Source organism: Gymnoscopelus microlampas (assembly GCF_963454915.1).
Source record: "Gymnoscopelus microlampas genome assembly, chromosome: 16".
In the NCBI taxonomy this organism is placed as follows: Eukaryota; Metazoa; Chordata; class Actinopteri; order Myctophiformes; family Myctophidae; genus Gymnoscopelus; species Gymnoscopelus microlampas.
Window position 1 is genome coordinate 25306718 of NC_139953.1, and position 19969 is coordinate 25326686.

The window sequence follows — 19969 nt, forward strand, 5'->3', positions numbered from 1 at the left end:
ACCATTGGGGGGGTGTGTGGGGGTGTGTGGGGGTGTGTGGGGGGGGGGTTGGTTTTTTGGAGGCGAGGAGAGGAGCAGAGGAGAAGACGAGCATCGGGTGGGACCTTCTTCTCTTGACCTGCACCGCGTTAGTGTCGGTGAACATTTGCCGGTCCTCAATGGAGGGACGGATGATGAGGATGAATTGAATGAATCCGGATAGGGGGGGGGTTCATCTGAAACCGCTGGGGGCTGCATAAATTTACATCCTAAACAGCAGGTCCTTTGTCCACCCTCCTAATTATTATGACACCTCATGTCTTCATCATGGAAGATTCAGAGCTGCCTTGTGTAGAGTGCTTGTTGGAGGGGCAGGGGTTGGGGGTCTTATTGATATGACAGCAAACAGCACACACATTGGTCCACGTCTGAGGTGTGTGGACCCATTAAATGACCAAAAAAGGTAAACGCTGCAAGGCAACTGGTTTCTTAACCACTTTCAAACGGGCTTCCCTATTTTGGGCATGTCATTATATATGTAAATTCTCATACATTTTCTAGCGTTTTCTAAAACGTTCTAAAAAAGGTTTGCATCACGACACGTTGTGAGCTTGTAGATCGGCTTGTTTTGCCGTTTTTGCACGACACCGTTGTACAATGAAGTATAAAATAGGGTAAAGTAGTAGTAGTTAGGAATAACTCAAAAAAGTGCATTAGTGCATTAGTGCAAGCTAATCACCAGGTGGCATTCGTCGTAGCCTAAAAAGGTGGGTGGCCAGTCATTTCTACTCAGTTTCTACTCCTCAGTGTAAGCGGGAGAGTAAAAAATGTCTTGCCAAGAAGCTCTACCCCTACTCTTCTTTTCTGGTACTGGGACTTGGTCCAGTAAAAAGAAAGATTGGATGCAATCGGTGCTGGCTCAATGCAAATGGCTAACATCTAATGGCTAATGCTAGCATGTCCACTAAGGACTCTGTCTCCAAGGGAGACGGAGTCCAACATTCCACCCTAAAATCAGCCATCTTGTTTGTCTGATTGTGCATAAGTGACCATCTGCAAAAGGAATTGTGTGTGTGTGTGCGTGTGCGTGTGTGTGCGCGCGTGCGTGTGTGCGTGCGTGCGTGTGTGTGTGTGCGTGCGTGCGTGCGTGGGGGGGGGGGGGGGGGGGGGGGTATATAGCCTAATAACTTATTTTGGGGATGAAGGCATTTTGAAAAAACGATTGACATTTGTAGATATGGGGAAGGAGAGAGAGAAAGACAGACAGACAGACAGACAGACAGACAGACAGACAGACAGACAGACAGACAGACAGACAGACAGACAGACAGACAGAGAGAGAGAGAGAGAGAGAGAGAGAGAGAGAGAGAGAGAGAGAGGGAGAGAGAGAGAGGCAGATAGAGTAAATCTCCAGATTTATAGAGATTAGCCGAATAGCCGTAGTGGCAGATTTAACAGGGTGTCTGGTCCTCAGCCAACCTGCTCAGGCATCTATCTAGCTTCTGCTGGCCAGACCTGTCCCGGCCTTCAAACGCCTCATTTATGCTTCACCCAAAAAGTGTCGTGCGACATGTCGCTCAATAGAGATGATGTATTTTCAACTTTCTTAAAAAAAAAAAATGCCAAAGTAAATCCTAGACACATGTATGCCATTACCAACAAAACATATTTTGGGGAGCGCTCATTTTAGTTACTCAACATCCTGCATATCGTATGTGCAAGCTTTTAAAACAAATGTTAAGAGTTAAGACTTTTTAAATGAGTTGAAAACAAGGCAGGCGTGCTGTCATGGAAGCCTTGAGGCTCGTGAGGTGCACCTGAGCGAGCTGCCAGGCAATCGAGTGCCCGTGCCGAGCAGCCGATTGCCTAGTGCGTTGACGAGCTCGCCGTCCCAGTTGGCAAACCTGGTGGACGGAATAGGTTATCAGAATAACGACTAATCCCTTTGCGAGTCATCCACCCCCTCCGCGCGCATCTCAGGCAATCACAGTGATTGGGTGCAGGGTTTTTCCTTGGGAATGGCTTACACGCGTCCTAGACAGAGGGTGAATTTGTCAACCATTCCTGGCTCCATCAAATATACTGATGCCAAGGTTTTATGCCTGATCCCCTTTCACACAACACTCAACAGAACCCCCTTCCCAAATATAAATAAAATAAAATAAAATCGCTAAAGTCCAGATAAGAGGAGCATTTAAGCGCCGCTGCTGACAGCTCAGTTTTGGCAGGGGTGAAAGGGTTGGAGAAGGGAGGGGCAGAGGTATTTACTACTTTTTAAACATGCAATGGAGAGGGTGGATGTTTGTGTAATGGAGAGAAAAAGAGATCGACAGAGAGAGAGAGAGAGAGAGAGAGAGAGAGAGAGAGAGAGAGAGAGAGAGAGAGAGAGAGATTTCCTTCATTCTAAAGTCTAATTTATACTTTATACTACGGTGCACATTGCACAACACAGCGAGCAACCAAGTACCATGATTATCCTCGATGATGGCCTTGAGCAGTTTTTATTGGGATTTAGAGCTTGCAGATCTGCTATTTTCGTGGCATGTTTGGCCCAGAATAGGGACACTTTTTTGGTATCGATACTGGTGCTCAAATGTCTTGAGCATCCAGCCTCATTGTCAACAGCTGGACACAGTTGTGTAGTGTGGACCACTGGCTTCATCTCAACAACAAAATTGGCCGTTTTAAAACAACATTCCCAACACATGCCAAAGGAAAATGGAAATAAACACAGCTGCAAGTAAACTTTAATATAAAACCAATGGCAAAAACTTAGCTAAAAACTAGCTACTTCTAAAACATATGTATCTAGGGTATTTACTGTGTGTATGTGCATGAGGGGATTATATGAAGACTTTCCCAAGGAGAAGAAAAGAAGAAAAATCAAAGTGCATGGTTTTGAAAGTCCTTTGAAGGTCCTTTACAAAGTGCCCTGTGTTATTCTTCTCTCAGCCACTTCCAGACCAGTTGTGGACGGACAGGCACGGAGATGAGATCTTGGAGAGGCGTGTCTCTGGACCCGGGAAGCGGTGGCCGCTGATTGGTGAATGGTGCTTTTGGATGGAGGATGTGCTCTGGGGGTATCAGACACACCCCAAAAGACGGCAGCACACAATGAGAAATCACAGCTCTTTCACTCTCCGTCCATCTGCCCGCCGTGGAGCGTGCTCAGTGTGTGCCACTTGGCTTAAATCTGTCCCATCAGCCATCACAAAAGCCCCGATCCAATCAGAGGGACCAGACCTGGGCCAAGACCACAATATGAGGAGCCAAGGAACAGACCAGAATCAACAACCCATTCTCCCAAGATCTCTCTCACACACACACACACACACACACACACACACACACACACACACACACACACACACACACACACACACACACACACACACACACACACACACACACACACACACACACACACACACACACACACACACACACACACACACACGCAAGCTTAGCACACATACACACACACAGCTCAGAAAAACAATAACAACACAGAAGCAGAATAAAATAATATAGATAAAGGAACTGCACAGGAACTTAACATGTGTAGACAATTCACTAATTTCTTATTGTTGCTCCCACCAGAGAACAAACTCCAAAAGCAGCATGATGGCCCTTTAGTTTTGCCCTATGCCTCATGTACAGCACTTTGAATCACCGTTTTGTATGAAATGTGCTCTAAAAATAAAAACTTGACTTGACAATGATCTACCGTACACCAAAATCTTGTGACTGCAGAATGCCATGCTCAAACTGCCCCCCCCCCCCCCCCCTCTCTCTCTCTCTCTGAGACTGTTAATTGTGTGTGAGAGCAGGTCGTCAGTAGCAGTGCATTAGAATAATGGAAATAGATGGCAGAGACCTATGGATGGCAACACAAGCCATCTTCCCTATTTGCATGACTGTGTGCTCTGGGACAATTATGTTATTATCACGGACCTGTATGTGCACGTGTGCAGGGTGACAGGTGTGCAAACCATGCCATTTAAATCCAAGGAAATCCTGAACGCATTCACCATCTCTTATTAGCCTCTGTCTCGCCCCTCTCTCTCTCTCTCTCTCTCTCTCTCTCTCTAAAGTGGCCTGATTTATAGTTCATTGTACAATGGTGTCATCCGCTGAAAAGTGTCATGCAACACCGTCATACGATGGACTATAAACACAATTCTTCTATGCCATAAAGCGTCAACTTCTCCATCTATCCTTTACAACTTCTCCATCCCATTGCCCAGTGACCCTCCTGGGCTACACAGGGAATTCAGACCTACCATTCACTTCTCCGTTAACTCCATGCGGGGGTGAAAAATATAATAATAGTACAACATTACACATACGGTGTGTGTGTGTGTGTGTGTGTGTGTGAGGCCATTACTATGGCATTACAAAAAAAAATGTCAACTATTCGACTAGTACCAACAAGGTCGACTAGTGGTTATACTAGTTGGTTATACTAGACTAGTTGGTGAAAGCCCTAATATATATATATATATATATATATATATATATATATATATATACCCCAGTCAATGGCAGTATCCTCTCTACTTCCTGCCATTTCACCTCCACCCACTGAATGAACAGGGGGATGTGGGATGTGACTGGAGCTCATCAGGGACCCGTGACTTAAGAAAACAGGGCAAAGAGCAGAGAGAGGTGACCTCTGACATCAGCATGTCTGCTGCCTCCGCCGTACATGGCCGACATTTCCTGTACTCATCAAGACAGGGAAGAGAGGCCACCTGCTGACCTTGTACTGTCACCTCTCTCCTAGCCAGGGGTGTGCGTGTGTGTGTGTGTGTGTGTGTGTGTGTGTGTGTGTGTGTGTGTGTGTGTGTGTGTGTGTGTGTGTGTGTGTGTGTGTGTGTGTGTGTGTGTGTGTGTACAATCCTAAATGTTAATTTAACCAAATTTAATGAACCCTAGCATCCCTGTTCTGAGTCAAAACATAACAGATCTACAGCAAAAGCTCACAACGCAACGTGTCATGACTAAATCAGCCATTTTTGGTGAAGATATTTGGTGTGACTAACTGCAGACCTACACAAAATAAAGCAGTGGCTCCCAAAGTGGGGTCACTGAAGGGGTTCCAGGGGGTCCCCAATCATACCAAATGGACCCATACAGGTCTTTAACTCTGAGCGAGTACAAATGTACACGCTCACAGTTATGGGGGGCCATAAGCCTATGGCATACAAAACTGGGGGTCCTTGAAATGAAAAAGTTTGAGAGCCACAAGCAATAAAGCACACCTTCTCACGGTGGCGAGGGTCAGCGGCGCTGCCTGCCGCGGCACAAATTAAAACATCAGCGTCGACGTGGGAATTCAGAGCTCTGATGAACATGGGTAACGGGGGAGGCCATTAAACCCATCAACGGAGTCTTCGGGGCTGTTTTCAGTATCGTCAGAGATGTTAGGAAACATGCATTTATCTCGCTAGCAGCAGGCATTGTGGAAGGAAAGGTGCGAGGCCTTTTTTTTTTTTTCTCTCTGTGAAACCTCTTAGCGTCCCATAATCAGGAGTGATAATGTGTCTCATTCTATGCTAATGTGTGTGTTTTACAGCAATCAGGCGACAGGTGATGATAGCACACACCGAGAGTTGTTGTGTTCTCGTGTGTGCATGTACAAGCGCGTGTGAAGTGCATATGTGACTGTGTGTGCGTGCTTGTGTGCATGCGCGTGCATGCGGATGCAAGGCACCATTAGGCACCATTGACTTCTCAGGTCCTCTTCAGGAATACAATGGGAGGCAAAATTGCTTTAATGGAAAAAGGCTAATGCGAGATGCACGCAGGCACGTGCATTCACATACACACGCGCTCATGCAGGCACACACATGCACACACACACACCGCCTTAACAAATCACTCAAGCCTGTGAGAGGTAGGAAAAAGGGAGTATTATCACTTACACTTGAAAAATATAGAAGAGCGAGGAGGGAGGGAGAGAGAGATGGCTCTGTTCCTCTTCCACTTACTTCATCTTCCACCCACTACAATGATTACGCCTAAGTTATACTTGGTTGCGCATCGTGTCTCACACCAAAAATAGCACATCTACAAGCTCACAATGATTGTGAGCAAGATTTGTTATTTACAAGACACTGGCATGCAAGTCTTTCCCACACCAGAGGCATAGTAGAGTCTCAAGCATAGCATATATTCCTTTGGGAATGTCTATTTAATTCAAACATGTCATGATTTATTGGGAATTATTATTTGCCCATAATTATTGAGTGCAGAGCTCTGAAGAACAGAGAGAGAAAGAGCAGAGAAGCAGAGAATACACAAGAAGACCAAGAAAAGTAAAGCATGATGCTTAGTTCTGTTGCTTTTCTCACAAGGGAGGCCCAGCAAAGCCACTAGCATGACAAAAGCCAGTTGTCATTGTGGCCCCACAAATGACTTCTGAATATAAAATTGACTAAATATAGCTAAGGGGCATTAGCATAACTTAAGCACACAATTCATGTTCAGCCTTCTTTGAAGGGCAAAAACACGCAGGCACGCTCGCTCACACACACACACACACACACACACACACACACACACACACACACACACACACACACACACACACACACACACACACACACACACACACACACACACACACACTCTCTCTCATCGGTAAGACACGCCACGTTCTCCCTACTAAATGGTCTCATCTGTGCCCTGCTCAAGGCTGGCAGGGCTGGCAGCATCTGTTTGACTGCAGGCCATGCCATAAGGTGCCAGGGCTCCTAGGATCCTCCGCACTCCCTCAAGAACACAGCTCTCCACCCCTCCTAACCCCGGACCCTCAGCCTCTACTCTCAGACGCACAGAGCCTCACCTTAGAGACACCCCCCCCACCCCCCCCACACACACACACAACGATCATGAAGTCGTGATAAGTCCTCCCAGTGATGTGTGACATCTATACACCCATATCAAACCTGCTTGCAACCTCTCTTTTTCCTGTCACCCCCCCCCACCCCCCACCCCCCCCCCCAGAACACTTTCTGAGTTAATCACTTTCAACCTGGCGCCCCCGTTTTGGTCATGACATTTATAGCAAGTGGAGAAGCAGAGAATACAGTATAGTGGACATAGCAAAGATTGCAGATCTACAAGCTCACAATAATGAGCTCGCTACTCATCGGACGACAAAGTATATAGAGCTCAAGTGGTTTTAAATTAACACTCTGCATAGTTTCTTTATCTCCCCTGGTGCACCAAAGATCACATAACACACCTGGTCCCCTTTTCTCTCCTCTTTCCCTAATCTCACGTCCCTCTCCGCTGTGCCCCCCCCCCCCCTCCCTGACCTCCCCAGTCCCTCTTCTCCCCTCCCTCAGGATGTGTGAGATGTCATGTCATCCCTCTCTCCAACCTGCCATTCCTTCCACCCCTTCGCCTCCTCCTTCCCTCCTTCCTTCCTTACTCTCTCTCTCTCTCTCTCTCTATCTCTCTGTCTCTCCCCTGAGGGTGACCGAGATGTTGTCTGGCAGTGGTGACTGTAACTGAGTCTCTCTGTGCGTGTGTGTGTGTGTGTGTGTGTGTGTGTGTGTGTGTGTGTGTGTGTGTGTGTGTGTGTGTGTGTGTGTGTGTGTGTGTGTGTGTGTGTGTGGTAACAGAATGCATCTCATCGCCAGGAAGACTTGCCCGTTGGAGGAACAGACAGATTAGTGGCTGGTTATCCCATCTCCCAGCACAGCGTTCCGGCAGCCACGTTCACAGGAACGTCTCCTTAACGGGCGTCACATTCCCCTCCAGGTCGCCCCAGGCAACCCCACAGTCCCAGACGCAAGGAGAGGGGAAAGCGATCTGATGGAGGGTACTCTCTCTCTCTCCCTTTTAATTTCCCTCTCTCTCTCCCTTTTAATTTCCCTCTCCCTTGTTCGCTCTTTGTTTGCTCCTTCCTCCCTCCCTTCCACCACCTCTCTCCCTCCACCTCCCCTCTCCATTTATCTCCTTCTCTCGCCCTCTGCCCCCCCCCCCCTTTGATATTTCCTAGCCTCTCCCCTTCCTTAGTGGAAAGTGGAGAGCTCGGTGCACCGACAATGACAGAGGAAGGAGAGGTGGGGGGGGGGGCTCGGCCTGGGGAAAGAGTGGATGGGGGGGGCGGGGGGGTGAGAGAATGAAGAGTGGAGGAGAGGCCCAGGAGGAGAGGGTCTGGGCGAGAGAAGGGGAGGGGGGGGGGGGGGGTTCTGAGGCTAACGAGCGGCGTGCAGCCACAGAAGGTGGGTTTAGCGGAGCGTTAGGAAGCCGTTGAGACAGGCCGGGCCCACTGCGATGTCCACAAAGCTAATGCTACGCCAGCAAGCCGCTAACGGCGTGCCCGGGGCCCGCCGCCATGCCCTTCCACACTCATCACAGCAGACCAACAGCGCGATGAAAGAAGACACCTCAGGTCTGCAGGGAGGAATTGTTAGTGACACTTCTTTTGGGTACCAGACTACCAGTTGTGGGACAACTTTACCATCTGAGTCTCTCATTTAAGTGTGTGTGTGTGTGTGTGTGTGTGTGTGTGTGTGTGTGTGTGTGTGTGTGTGTGTGTGTGTGTATGTATGTATATATGTATATATATATATATATATATATATATATATATATATATATATATATATATATATATATATCCAATGTGGCGGGGAAGGTGAGGTAGAAGAACGCTCAGAGGAGGAATAAATAACCACCACTTGGAGTCTGTGTATCTGGAGGACGTTTCACACCACGAGTCACCTTGGTTAATTTGACTTGAAGTAAGTTCAGCTACATCTCCCAGAGGCTGGCAAACATCTGCCTCTCTCTATCTATGCTATACTTTTTCTTTTCTGTTTTGACGTTTGAGCACAAATCAGAGAACGTGCACTCAAACAGTCACATAAACCTTTTCCTCCTGCCTTGTTAAGACAGGTTTTTGGAGGACTTGGGCCCCTAGGTGACACTTTTATTGTAGGGCCCCCCAGACCACCACATCCAGCACACGCACAAAAAATATGTTCAAATAATACACCACACACAGCCATGTTCAGTGCTGTACACACTGTAAAACTGCGTCATTATTATGTTGCTAGAGTCCAAAACCAATTGAATGACAGTCACAGCCATTTAAGAAAATTGCAAATGATTATTAATGAGGAAATAAATGCATTAGCCTTCAGTTCTATGGAGGGGAGGAGACAGGAGAGAAGTCAGAGGACAGACAGACCACCCAGGCAATCATGACATGAGAACAAACCAATGCCTTCCTGTCACACTCACAAACTCACAACCACAACTAAAAACAAGAGTGCTTACCTTATATTCCTCTTCTTCTTTGCAGTATGTCACACTTAAAGGGTGATTATATTCAATGTCATCTGCGATGTTTAACGGAGAACTGAAGTTGGTTGGTGTGGGACAGTCCTCGTGCCCAGTTATTCCGGTGCCCACTCGTCCGGTCCAGGTGCCCAGTTATCTCCACCCCCAAGTGCGGCACATGTCCCTAGTGCCCAGATGGTTTTTCGACCCCAGTTGTCCTGGTGACCACCTCTCCAGGTGCCCAGTCATCCCAAAAATATGGTGCCCAGATGTATTCGTAACACTCACACTATTAAGTTCTCGTCTCTAAATGCGTAGCTACTCCATAGATATTTTCATTAGAAGTCTGATGAATTTGTTTTTTCCCCCCTGTTTAAGGCTTTTGTTTACTTCCGCATTCTTCCGCATTATTTTTGTTCTTGTTATCTCTAACACAATGAACTTCCAAATAAAGTTGGTTTTGGTAATAAATGTTGCTTCTGTTTTCAACAGAACTCTGAGTCATCGTCGTTGTGTTACTTGTGTACAATCCAGGTTCAAACCGCGACAAACCGTTATATTATACCTCTATGCGACAAACCCGTCTTGTCTGTCAGTCGCGCGCGCGACACGGACGCAGGAAGTGGGGTGCTGAGGGTGCTGTAGCACCCCTGGTGGTGGGGAAGAGAAAGGAAAAAAATGGAAAACATTTAGATTTTTTTTTTTGTAAATTAAACAAGTATATATATTTTCTAAAGTCTATATACACACTTATATATTAAAACAATGATGTATTTAACTTTGGGAAATACAATATTTGTTGAAAAAGGTGAAAAAACGTGAAAAATGTGAAAAAATCGCGGGACACATGTGAAAAAAAATCGCGCACGCGCGCGAATGACTTCCAGCGTCCCTGCGCGTGGAACACACACACGCACACAAGCGCACACACACACACACACACACACACACACACACACACACACACACACACACACACACACACACACACACACACACACACACACACACATTACTATACCATAATGTGAGCTTATAGACCAATTATTTGCTTACCAACATTGAGACTGGATGCACAGGTTGTTTCATGCAATCAATTCTCAACCTGTTGTTTCGGGGTGTGCACCCCAACCCCCTCTTGTGTGTAGGCTAGTGAGGCGCGTCCTAGCGAGACCTGACAGAATGGGTTTCATTTGCAACCAGTATGACGCTTGCAACCAGTGTGACGTCGTCTGTTAAGTGGTCTATATGTTGTAGCCTACTGCTATTTCTAAGGTTCCACTGTGGACTGCAGTGTTTTGGTTTTCCAAACATTTTGAGAGGCTGTCTTTTATAACTTTAGTAAACAAACACGATTTGCTGATTTGTTGACAGTGTTGTACCAGTGATTCTCAAACTTTTTCATTTCAAGGACCCCAGTTTGATTTGCATTAGGCCAGGGACCCCCTTTTGTTTGTATCTCTCGGACCCCATTCTAAACTGTAAACATACAGTACAGTAAACACTTTACGATCGTTTCGCTCTGGTTGGTATAACTTCTTTGCCTGTTTGTTAATGGTATCAAATTAGAATAATCAAGGACCCCTGGGGGTCCCCAGACCTGACATTGAGAACCAATGTTTTAAATAACAGCATGCTGCTCTAATTTCAGTCAAGCTTTAAGGCATCTTAAAAGTTCCACTAGAAATCTATCCTTGACTTGAGACCTTGGCAGTACTTTGAAAATATACCTAGATTTAAAAAATGGTTTACTGTATAACACAATATCTAGTCTTTAACCACTTTAACCCTGGTCTCCCAATTTTGGGCATGTCATTATAGGTGAAAATTGTAATTAAAAATTAAAACAATTTCATCAATAATTAAAAAAAGAATAGCCAATCTACAACCGCACAACATGACCAAAACATCAGTTGTGAAACCCTTCTACATCCCGTCTAACACCTGCATCCCACCATCCTGTGTTCCTTTATAGTACTTATCATGTAGCTCAGGAGGAGGGCAGTGTGTGTGTGTGTGTGTGTGTGTGTGTGTGTGTGTGTGTGTGTGTGTGTGTGTGTGTGTGTGTGTGTGTGTGTGTGTGTGTGTGTGTGTGTGTGTGTGTGTGTGTGTGTGTGTGTGTGTGTGTGTGTGAAGGGGTGAGGGTGAGGTGGGGGTAATGAAGAGGCAATGGCATTGTGTCTCTTCATAATGACATCATGGCTCTGACAGAAGCTGGAGAAGATGCTCCGGGGTCTCGGAGGCAGAACTCTTCGGCTCAGCTCAGAGTGTGTGTGTGTCCCACCCTGGGCTACAGGAGTCCTCCTGGGCTTTGGTGGAGGAAAGTCAAACCGTCAAAGACAAAAAAAAAAAAACCTGACCACCAGCAATATGAAGCAGAGGTCAGGCCATTTGGCTGCTGTCTGCATGTTGGTGTGCTCACAAGCTTGTGTGTCTCGCGTGTGTGTGTGTGTGCGTGCGTGCGTGCGTGCGTGCGTGCGTGCGTGCGTGCGTGCGTGCGTGCGTGCGTGCGTGTGCGTATGCGTGTGTGTGAGTGTGTGTGTGTGTGTGCACAAGAGAGAGGTAGATTTCAGGAGTTAGGTAGGGAAAGGTGGAATAAGGAGAGAGAGAGAGAGAGAGAGAGAGAGAGAGCGAGAGTTATAAAGAAAGACAGCATGATCTAGGATGCTGTGTGAGTTCAGGGGTCAATGTCCAGCCTGCAGGTCTGGGCTCAGAACAAGAGGTCTGTGTTGCATCATGGGAGTCCTTGGCTTGTCCTCTTAATCTCGCCCCTGACCAGATGAGTCCTTCCCTGTGGCTTCTCCTCCTTTCACTCTCTCTCTCTCACACTCGTGTGCGCGCGCGCGCCCACACACACACACACACACACACACACACACACACACACACACACACACACACACACACACACACACACACACACACACACACACACACACACACACACACACACACACACACACACACACACACACACACACACATGCATACCTTGGTCTTTTGTTCGCGAGGAGTCATTGTTCCCAAGGCAAGTCAGTTAAAAGAGTTTGGATTATTTCAAGGGCAGGGCATCGTATTGTCCCAAGCAGCAACATCTATGATATACTCTCCGAAGTTCATAACATAACTCAATCTTGATCTTAGACAGAGGAGATTCTTTTGTCGTATAGGTGACTTTGTAGATAATGTCTAATTAACCACTTCAACCCTAGCATATTTGGCATGTCATTATATATGTTAATTTAATAGCAAAACTGATACTGTAACTGTAGTAAAGGGCTTACAGATGTGAATTTGCTTTATGGATCTATTTGCAGGAAAAAGAAGGCACGCACAAGCGCACGCACACACACACACACACACACACACACACACACACACACACACACACACACACACACACACACACACACACACACACACACACACACACACACAATCCTCAGCGTTAAGTTATCTACAGTATTTGCAATTCAGAGAGTGTACTAATGTAACCAAATGGACCCATAAGGGTCCATACATTTGTAGACTCTCGCCACGCATACATGCAGTGAGATTGACAGATTCCTTCAGTAAGCTGCGGTGAACCCTGTGCCCTGAGAGAGTGCGTTATGAGAGAAATGTCTTTATGATGAGCTCTAATCAGCCCAGACTGTAGACCCCCGTGACAGCGAGGTTGACACCAGGGAATATCTCTTAACAGCCCCTTATCCCATGTGTGTATAGATGCACGTGTGTCCTTGGCAGTAAGTGCTACTGTACATAATTATACACAGTAAAAGTCCTCAGTGCCACATGGACCATCCCAAAACATTCAGTGAAAATAACAGATCTAGAAGCTCACAACATTGCGAGCTTGTAGATACAGTATCACAATGTAGATGTGTTGTGAGTTTGCAGATCTGCTATTTTCTGCAAATGTTTGCTATTTTCAACTGATCCCAGTGCTGCTACGTATGTGAAGTATAGAGATGAGGTGAGGTAGGGGAAACTTGTTATAAAGGCACAGAGTGTCTCAGCAGGTAACCTCCCAGCTTACGATGCTTATCAAAACAATGATATTAATAATAACGGCTGCTCTCATCACAGCAGGATTAAAGCACTTTGTACACACACAGTAAAATCATCAGTGTTCATTGAATTCTGGAAATGTAAAAATGTACTCATGTGGATGTTCCCATGTGATGGATCCACATGGGAACGGCGTGGCTCCAATGTGGATCTCAGACTTCATGTGGCTAGCCTGTGACGCCAGCCATGTAATTGTAAGACATAAAGTTTGGGCAAGGTTTCAGCCCAATCAGAGCCCTATTTACTTACATTCTAAGATTAAAGTTACCGTGAATATTTCTACAAGTAAACATGCAAGATTAGTTCCGGACACACACACACGCACGCACGCACGCACACACACACACACACACACACACACACACACACACACACACACACACACACACACACACACACACACACACACACACACACACACACACACACACACACACACACACACACAAGCTTTATGCAGAGCCACAAAACTCACAATACATGTTGTGAGCCTGTAGATCTGCAATTGTTAATTATTTTCTGAAGATCTTTTCCTTTAACAACATGCCCAAAATAGGGATGCAAAAGTGGTTAAATAAACACTGAGGATTTCACTGTGTAGCATTAACAGACATACAGAGTGACTGGTGACCTAGTAGATTTATCCTACAAGCAGACTACCTGTATAACCTAAGTGCATGTGTGTGGGAAGACCACACTGTTTATATGTGTTGGCTTCAATCACGGTTAGAATGATACTCAGCGGGAGTGACAGCAGCTTTTTAGGAGTGTCATCAGTCCTACTGATCAAAGAAAAGAGCAGTATAGCCTCAGAACACACACACACACACACACACACACACACACACACACTCTCTCTCTCTCTCTCTCTCTCTCTCTCTCTCTCTCTCTCTCTCTCTCTCTCTCTCTCTCTCTCTCTCCCTCTCTCTCTCTCTCTCTCTCTCTCTCCCTCTCCCTCTCTCTCTCTCTCCACCAGTCAATCTTGCATTATGTGCATTAAGGCTGGGCGATGTCAACAAAATCAAATCACAATAGTTTTGGCCAAATACCTCGATATTGATATTGTGATATCCTATTATGACAATATCTATTTTTCGATATTCAAAACAACTTCAAAATCAATAGAAAAATAGCCAATCTATAAGCTCACAACTGTCCATGATGCATTGATTAATTTTTCAAAATCTTTTAAAATCTTTGCAAATGCACAATAAGGCTGTAAAACTCCAAAGTGGGCAAGAAATAAAAAATTATTGCTCCATTGACTAGAAATTGATTATTCAAAATCTTCACATTGACTTTCATTGTACGGTGAAGAGGCTCAGGAGGAGCTCTTATTAACCTGTAAATGAATGCAAACAAAGATAATTCTGACAATATAGAACATCACCAAACCCAGTACTATTTTAGCTTTTAATAAAAATGCCAACTTCCTGTTGATTTTGCTATTCTGGAAAACCTGGAATGGATCCGGATCTTCAAATAGTAAAATCAAAAATTTGTATTAACAAAAAAAAAAAAAGTACTGGGTTTGGTGACGTTCTATTGTCAGAATCAGTTTTGTTTGCGTTTGTTTATGGAATAAAAGAGCTCCTCCTGAGCCTCTTCACTGTACAATGTAATACAATGAGGAGCATATTTTGAATTAACAATTTCTAGTCAATGGAGCAATTATTTTTGATTTCTTGCCCACCTTTGGAGTTGACATCATGGCAAGGTAACTACCCAACCCAAACCTCTACAAAAGTGGTTTATCCCTTTACCATATACACTTGTTTTACACCTATACGTTGTTGTTCAAGCCGGGAACGCCTCTGTGTCATTTTAGTTGTTGCTATACATATAGCAAAATTATATATTTTTAAACTTTTTTTTACAGAATTCAGGTCAGGATTTAGAAGGCGTTTCAAGAATCGGCATCAGGACTAAATGGGTTAAGTGATTATCATATCACAATATCAATATGATATTGCCCAGTCCTATGCAATATATTCAAAATAATCTCCACTACTGATCATCCATGTGTGGTTTATTGAGTATTGTTTTCCATAGTGCACTATGACCAGTACAGACAAAGCAGTGTGTGAAAGTGAGCATTCAATAGGAACCAGACAAGGAGCATTAAAAGTGAAATCTCACTGCGATGTGATGTCTTGATAGCTCTAGTGTCCACTAGGAGGGCAAGGGTCATCCTGGATGGTCAGTAAGAGAACACACTGTGCTGTAACACTCAAGTAGTGTAAAGTCTTCAACATACAGTACAGATTATAGAAATGTATTGAAATCACAGAGTTGGTGTCATTTAATCTAGCATCGTTTGATGTACTGCAACAGGCATGGAATTGGCAATATTTTCAGTCAGTATAAAAATCAGTACTCAGGTTTTGTTAACACGGAAAACCTGCATCGGCCTCACTAAACCCTGCAGACCAGTGGTACACTCAGTGACTGGAAAGTTCGACTCCCGCTAGTGCAGGGGTTCCAGAACCTTTCCATGTCAAGGACCCCAAATAGCCATAGCCTCTAGTTGTGGGCCTCCTATTGTGAAATGGCTTTTTTTTTTTAAATCATGTGGAAATAGCTGATCTCCAAGCTGCGACATGTTGTGAGCTTGCCGATCTGCTATTTTCAAAAAAGAAATTGCCTCTTGGCCGTGTCCCCCTATTGCTAAGTGGCTTAAAAAAAACAAATATATATCCTCACAACTTGTCACATTGCTATGCGTTGTGAGTCACTATTTGGGCTATTTTTTGAAAATGTAAACATTTTTGAATAATGACATGCCCTAAATAGAGACAAGTTTAAAGTGATTAAACAGGCACAATACCCTTACAAATTAAAATAAAATTTGACATACAAATCATTTTATTTGGATTTTTGTTTTCTTGTTCCTCTCCTTTCCCTGGTGGCCCCCCATTTTGAAAACCACTGCGCTAGTGCAACTAAAACCTTGAATTGAACCTACTGTACAGGTATGAACTTCATTCAGCACAATTTACAATAAGATTCTGCTCATGACAATGGACACAAACAATCTTGGAACATCAGTTAATCATTTTTAAATAGATAACTATCATATCATTAAATATATAACACAATATGTCATATAATTTTTTCAGATGCACAGAAAAGCACTGTGCTGTACTTTCTTGAGATGAATATGTAAAAACTCTACTATTCAGACATTTACAACCTCAAAACATGGCTAGTTTTACCGATTCAAACACAAGCCAATGCGGTCAATGCCATTTCTTTCTCTAGTGTAGGATTAGCCATGGCTTCAATATTATCTGCACAACTAGCCCTTGGATTCTGGGCCAAATTCCACCGAGCATCTCTACCCTATTCAAACCAAATACCTAACTCTCCCACAACAGCAATCTACTTCAGACTGTTTTGTTCATTCACTTTGGACAGTATCCATCCTGCCATCTGTTACCCTGCATATCGTCGCTGTCAGGCAGAAACCTTGTATCAACATATGTTTTTTTCATAAACGCAAATCTCCAAGCACACAACGATGTGATGCGTTGTGAGCTTGTACATCAGCTATTTTTGAAACATTTTGAAATATTTCACCTATATAATGACATGCCCAAAATAGGGATGGGAGATTTAAAGTGGTTAAGTCTGTTTGTGGGTTTTTATAAATATTGAAAAATGCTAAGTATTACCAAGACCTTGTGATTAAATAACTACATCATATCCATTGGAACACAGGATATTTCTTTCAAGGTTTCTGCCTGACCCAAAAGCTGCTTGGAAATACTTATTGTATAAAGGGAGGAAATATATTGATGATAAAGAAAATCATCAATATATTGTTTGCTGGACAATGTCAGCACAATATATGTTTCTGGATCAGTGCATGATAACTGGAGCTTAAAATGAAAGCTCTACTTCTATTCTGTTCATTCTCAAGGGGTTGTGTTGGCAACTTAAACAACTCTGAGGAATGACTGCTGTTATGAACCAGTGCTTCTCAAACATTTACATGTCAAGGACCCCCAAATTGATATTTGGCCACAAACCCCCCATCTGAAAATATTTTGTGTTTCGAAAACAGCCGATCTACAAACTCACAAGTCACCATGTGTCTCATCGAGACATATTGTGAGATTGTAGATCCGAAGAAGTATGGTTAAACGGTTTATGATTTATCCCTCGAACCCCCTCAAGGACCCCACTTTGAGAACCACTGTTATGAACCACTACAGAGGATATTGCACAGAAGTCTATCAAGGTTCAGCACTTTGATAGCCGACTCAATTCGCTCACTTTTAAGTAGTGAAATAAACATCACGATCTCAATCATTTCATTTAGGCTTCCAGTAGGGCTGGGCAAAAATCTAATATCAAAATCTTTTTTGACCAAATACCTCAATATCTATATTGTGACGATTATCTGTGGTCGTAAAATAGCAGATCTACAAGCTCACAAGAGCGTATACTAGTTCAGCTATTTTCACTATAAGTATAAAATAAGGCTTAAGTGATTACAACCAGGAAAATAAAACAGTTACGCCACATCACAATATTACAATATCCAAAATCCCAGATGACATCTAGTCTCATATCACAAATATATTGATATATTGCCCAGCCCTAGCTTCAGGCTAGTGTACTATAATTGACAAAGCAACATTTCTGTACCGAATCACCGTTCATTCAGTACGAGCACCACTCAAGTATTGCATCACACGTGTTGTCAAGTCGCATTAAAGAAATAGTAAGACCATCAACAAAGGAGTGATGTAGACAATGTAGTTGCAGAATACTGACACTTTGGCAAATCCCCCAAAATGGACACAAAGCACAGCAGCTTTAAAGGGCCACTGAGTGCTGTTGGTGAATGTTGCATCATCATCACGAATGTCAGGGGAAACTTGTCGTTGAGGCTTGTTCTGTGTAAAGACAAATGTAAATTTGACTCCGTCTATGTGTGTGTGGCGGTGCACTCAGTTGCAAAGTAGTTCTTTTGGGGGAGTGCATATCCCAGCATGCAACTGTGCTCCTGGCTGCCGTCATCCACAGGGGCCTACTTGAGCCAGTCCACTCTGGAGAAGAAGGGGTGTGATTTAATGTCATCCACGCCCGCCACTCCTGAGCCCAGCCTCTCCACTGGGTTGTACTGGAGGAGCTGTAAACAAACACACAGCTTTTTATTACAAAAATAAAAGCTAAACTAAAACAATATCCTTAATTATTTTCTTTTTTTAACTACTTAATCACATTCACAATACATTTCTAAATTGCTTTGATCTATAAGCTCACAACGCCAAACATATATATTTCTTTTTACCTTTATTTCCCCCTGCCTATAATGATATTCCCGAAATTGGGACACCAGGGTTAATGTAGTTAAGTTACTGTATATCGACAATGAAAGACTTGAAAAGCATTCTAAACTATGTCTATTTATACAAGAGCTGATATAGCATTAACAGGCACACACTGGGGACTGCAGTTTCACACTGTGTGTAATGGTCCCTCTCATCTGGGACAACAGACTAATGAGCTGGGGCACTTACGCCCAGACATTGGGCAATATAAATATCTGTCTGGCTCTGTTATCAAAAGCACTGCTCCAAGTTAAGGACACCATGCCGTGATTGTGTACCAATTCTTAATACATATCGCAGCAGGAGTCATGGCAGATGTGTACTTAACACCTAACACTACACTGAAGTACAGGTTAGCCATATTAATACTAATCAAAAGATAACCAGCTGGGGATTAGCAATTAACGATAGGATATGAGCTTAGTGCAAGAAATGTTAGTAATATATGGTTCATGGTTTTAAAACCTTTATATATCCATGGTAGGTACAGTAGCAACGCCCTGAATTACACATTCACACCCAGTAGGAGCTACCCAGTACAACCACACACACTGCTGGCCACTGGGCAGCTCCAGTGGAACATGGTTCAGTGCCCTGCTCACTTTAATGGTGGGTTTTTGAGGGAGGAGTGAGTAGCGCTCATTGACTCCACTGCCCAGATTTTTCCTGCCGTCCCAGGGGGTCAAACCGGTCACCTTCCAGCCACAAGTACACTTGTCTACTGCCCTCATCATTGCGTGTGTGTGTGTGTGTGTGTGTGTGTGTGTACACACACTGGATGTAATAAAGTCTTTCATTGTCGATATACAGTAACTTAACTACATAAACTAATTGGCGTCCCAATTTTGGGAATGTCTTCATAGGCAGGGGGAAATAAAAGGTAAAAAAAATGTATAGTGCACTTTGCTGCCTCACGGTGTAAGAGACCCCAATCTGTGAATTTACTAGTCAATATGATATTTTTGAATGCTCTACTAGAGTCTATGGCATCTAATAGACGGCAAATAAAACGTTCACCTGCAACAGAAAAGTTGCATTGGGAACTCCTTATATGGTTATGGAGTCATAGTGACATGAGCGTGACAACGTGGTCCGCCGGCTGACTTTCATATAGTTCAACTGTGTTTACCCCCGCCATCGGGATCACAATGAGTAATCAGGTTTGCATAATGATGTCACAATGAGGCATAGTGACGTTGCCGTGGATTGTTTATGGTTATGTTGTCATATTGACGTGGCTGTGGTTTGCTCCCGTTATATCTAGTCATAGTCAC

At 44.1% G+C, this 19969-nt stretch overlaps 1 protein-coding gene across 1 annotated transcript in view; it reads right to left on the reverse strand.

Annotated features, from left to right (window-relative positions):
• Nucleotides 1-15572: 15572 nt before the first annotated feature.
• rps6kc1 (ribosomal protein S6 kinase polypeptide 1) overlaps nt 15573-19969 on the reverse strand; it is a 32860-nt gene continuing 28463 nt past the window's right edge. Inside the window, exon 16 of the mRNA XM_084081911.1 lies at nt 15573-18493. Within this exon, the coding sequence (XP_083938037.1) occupies nt 18392-18493 (102 nt within the window). The 3' untranslated portion in view covers nt 15573-18391. The remainder of the gene's footprint in view (nt 18494-19969) is intronic.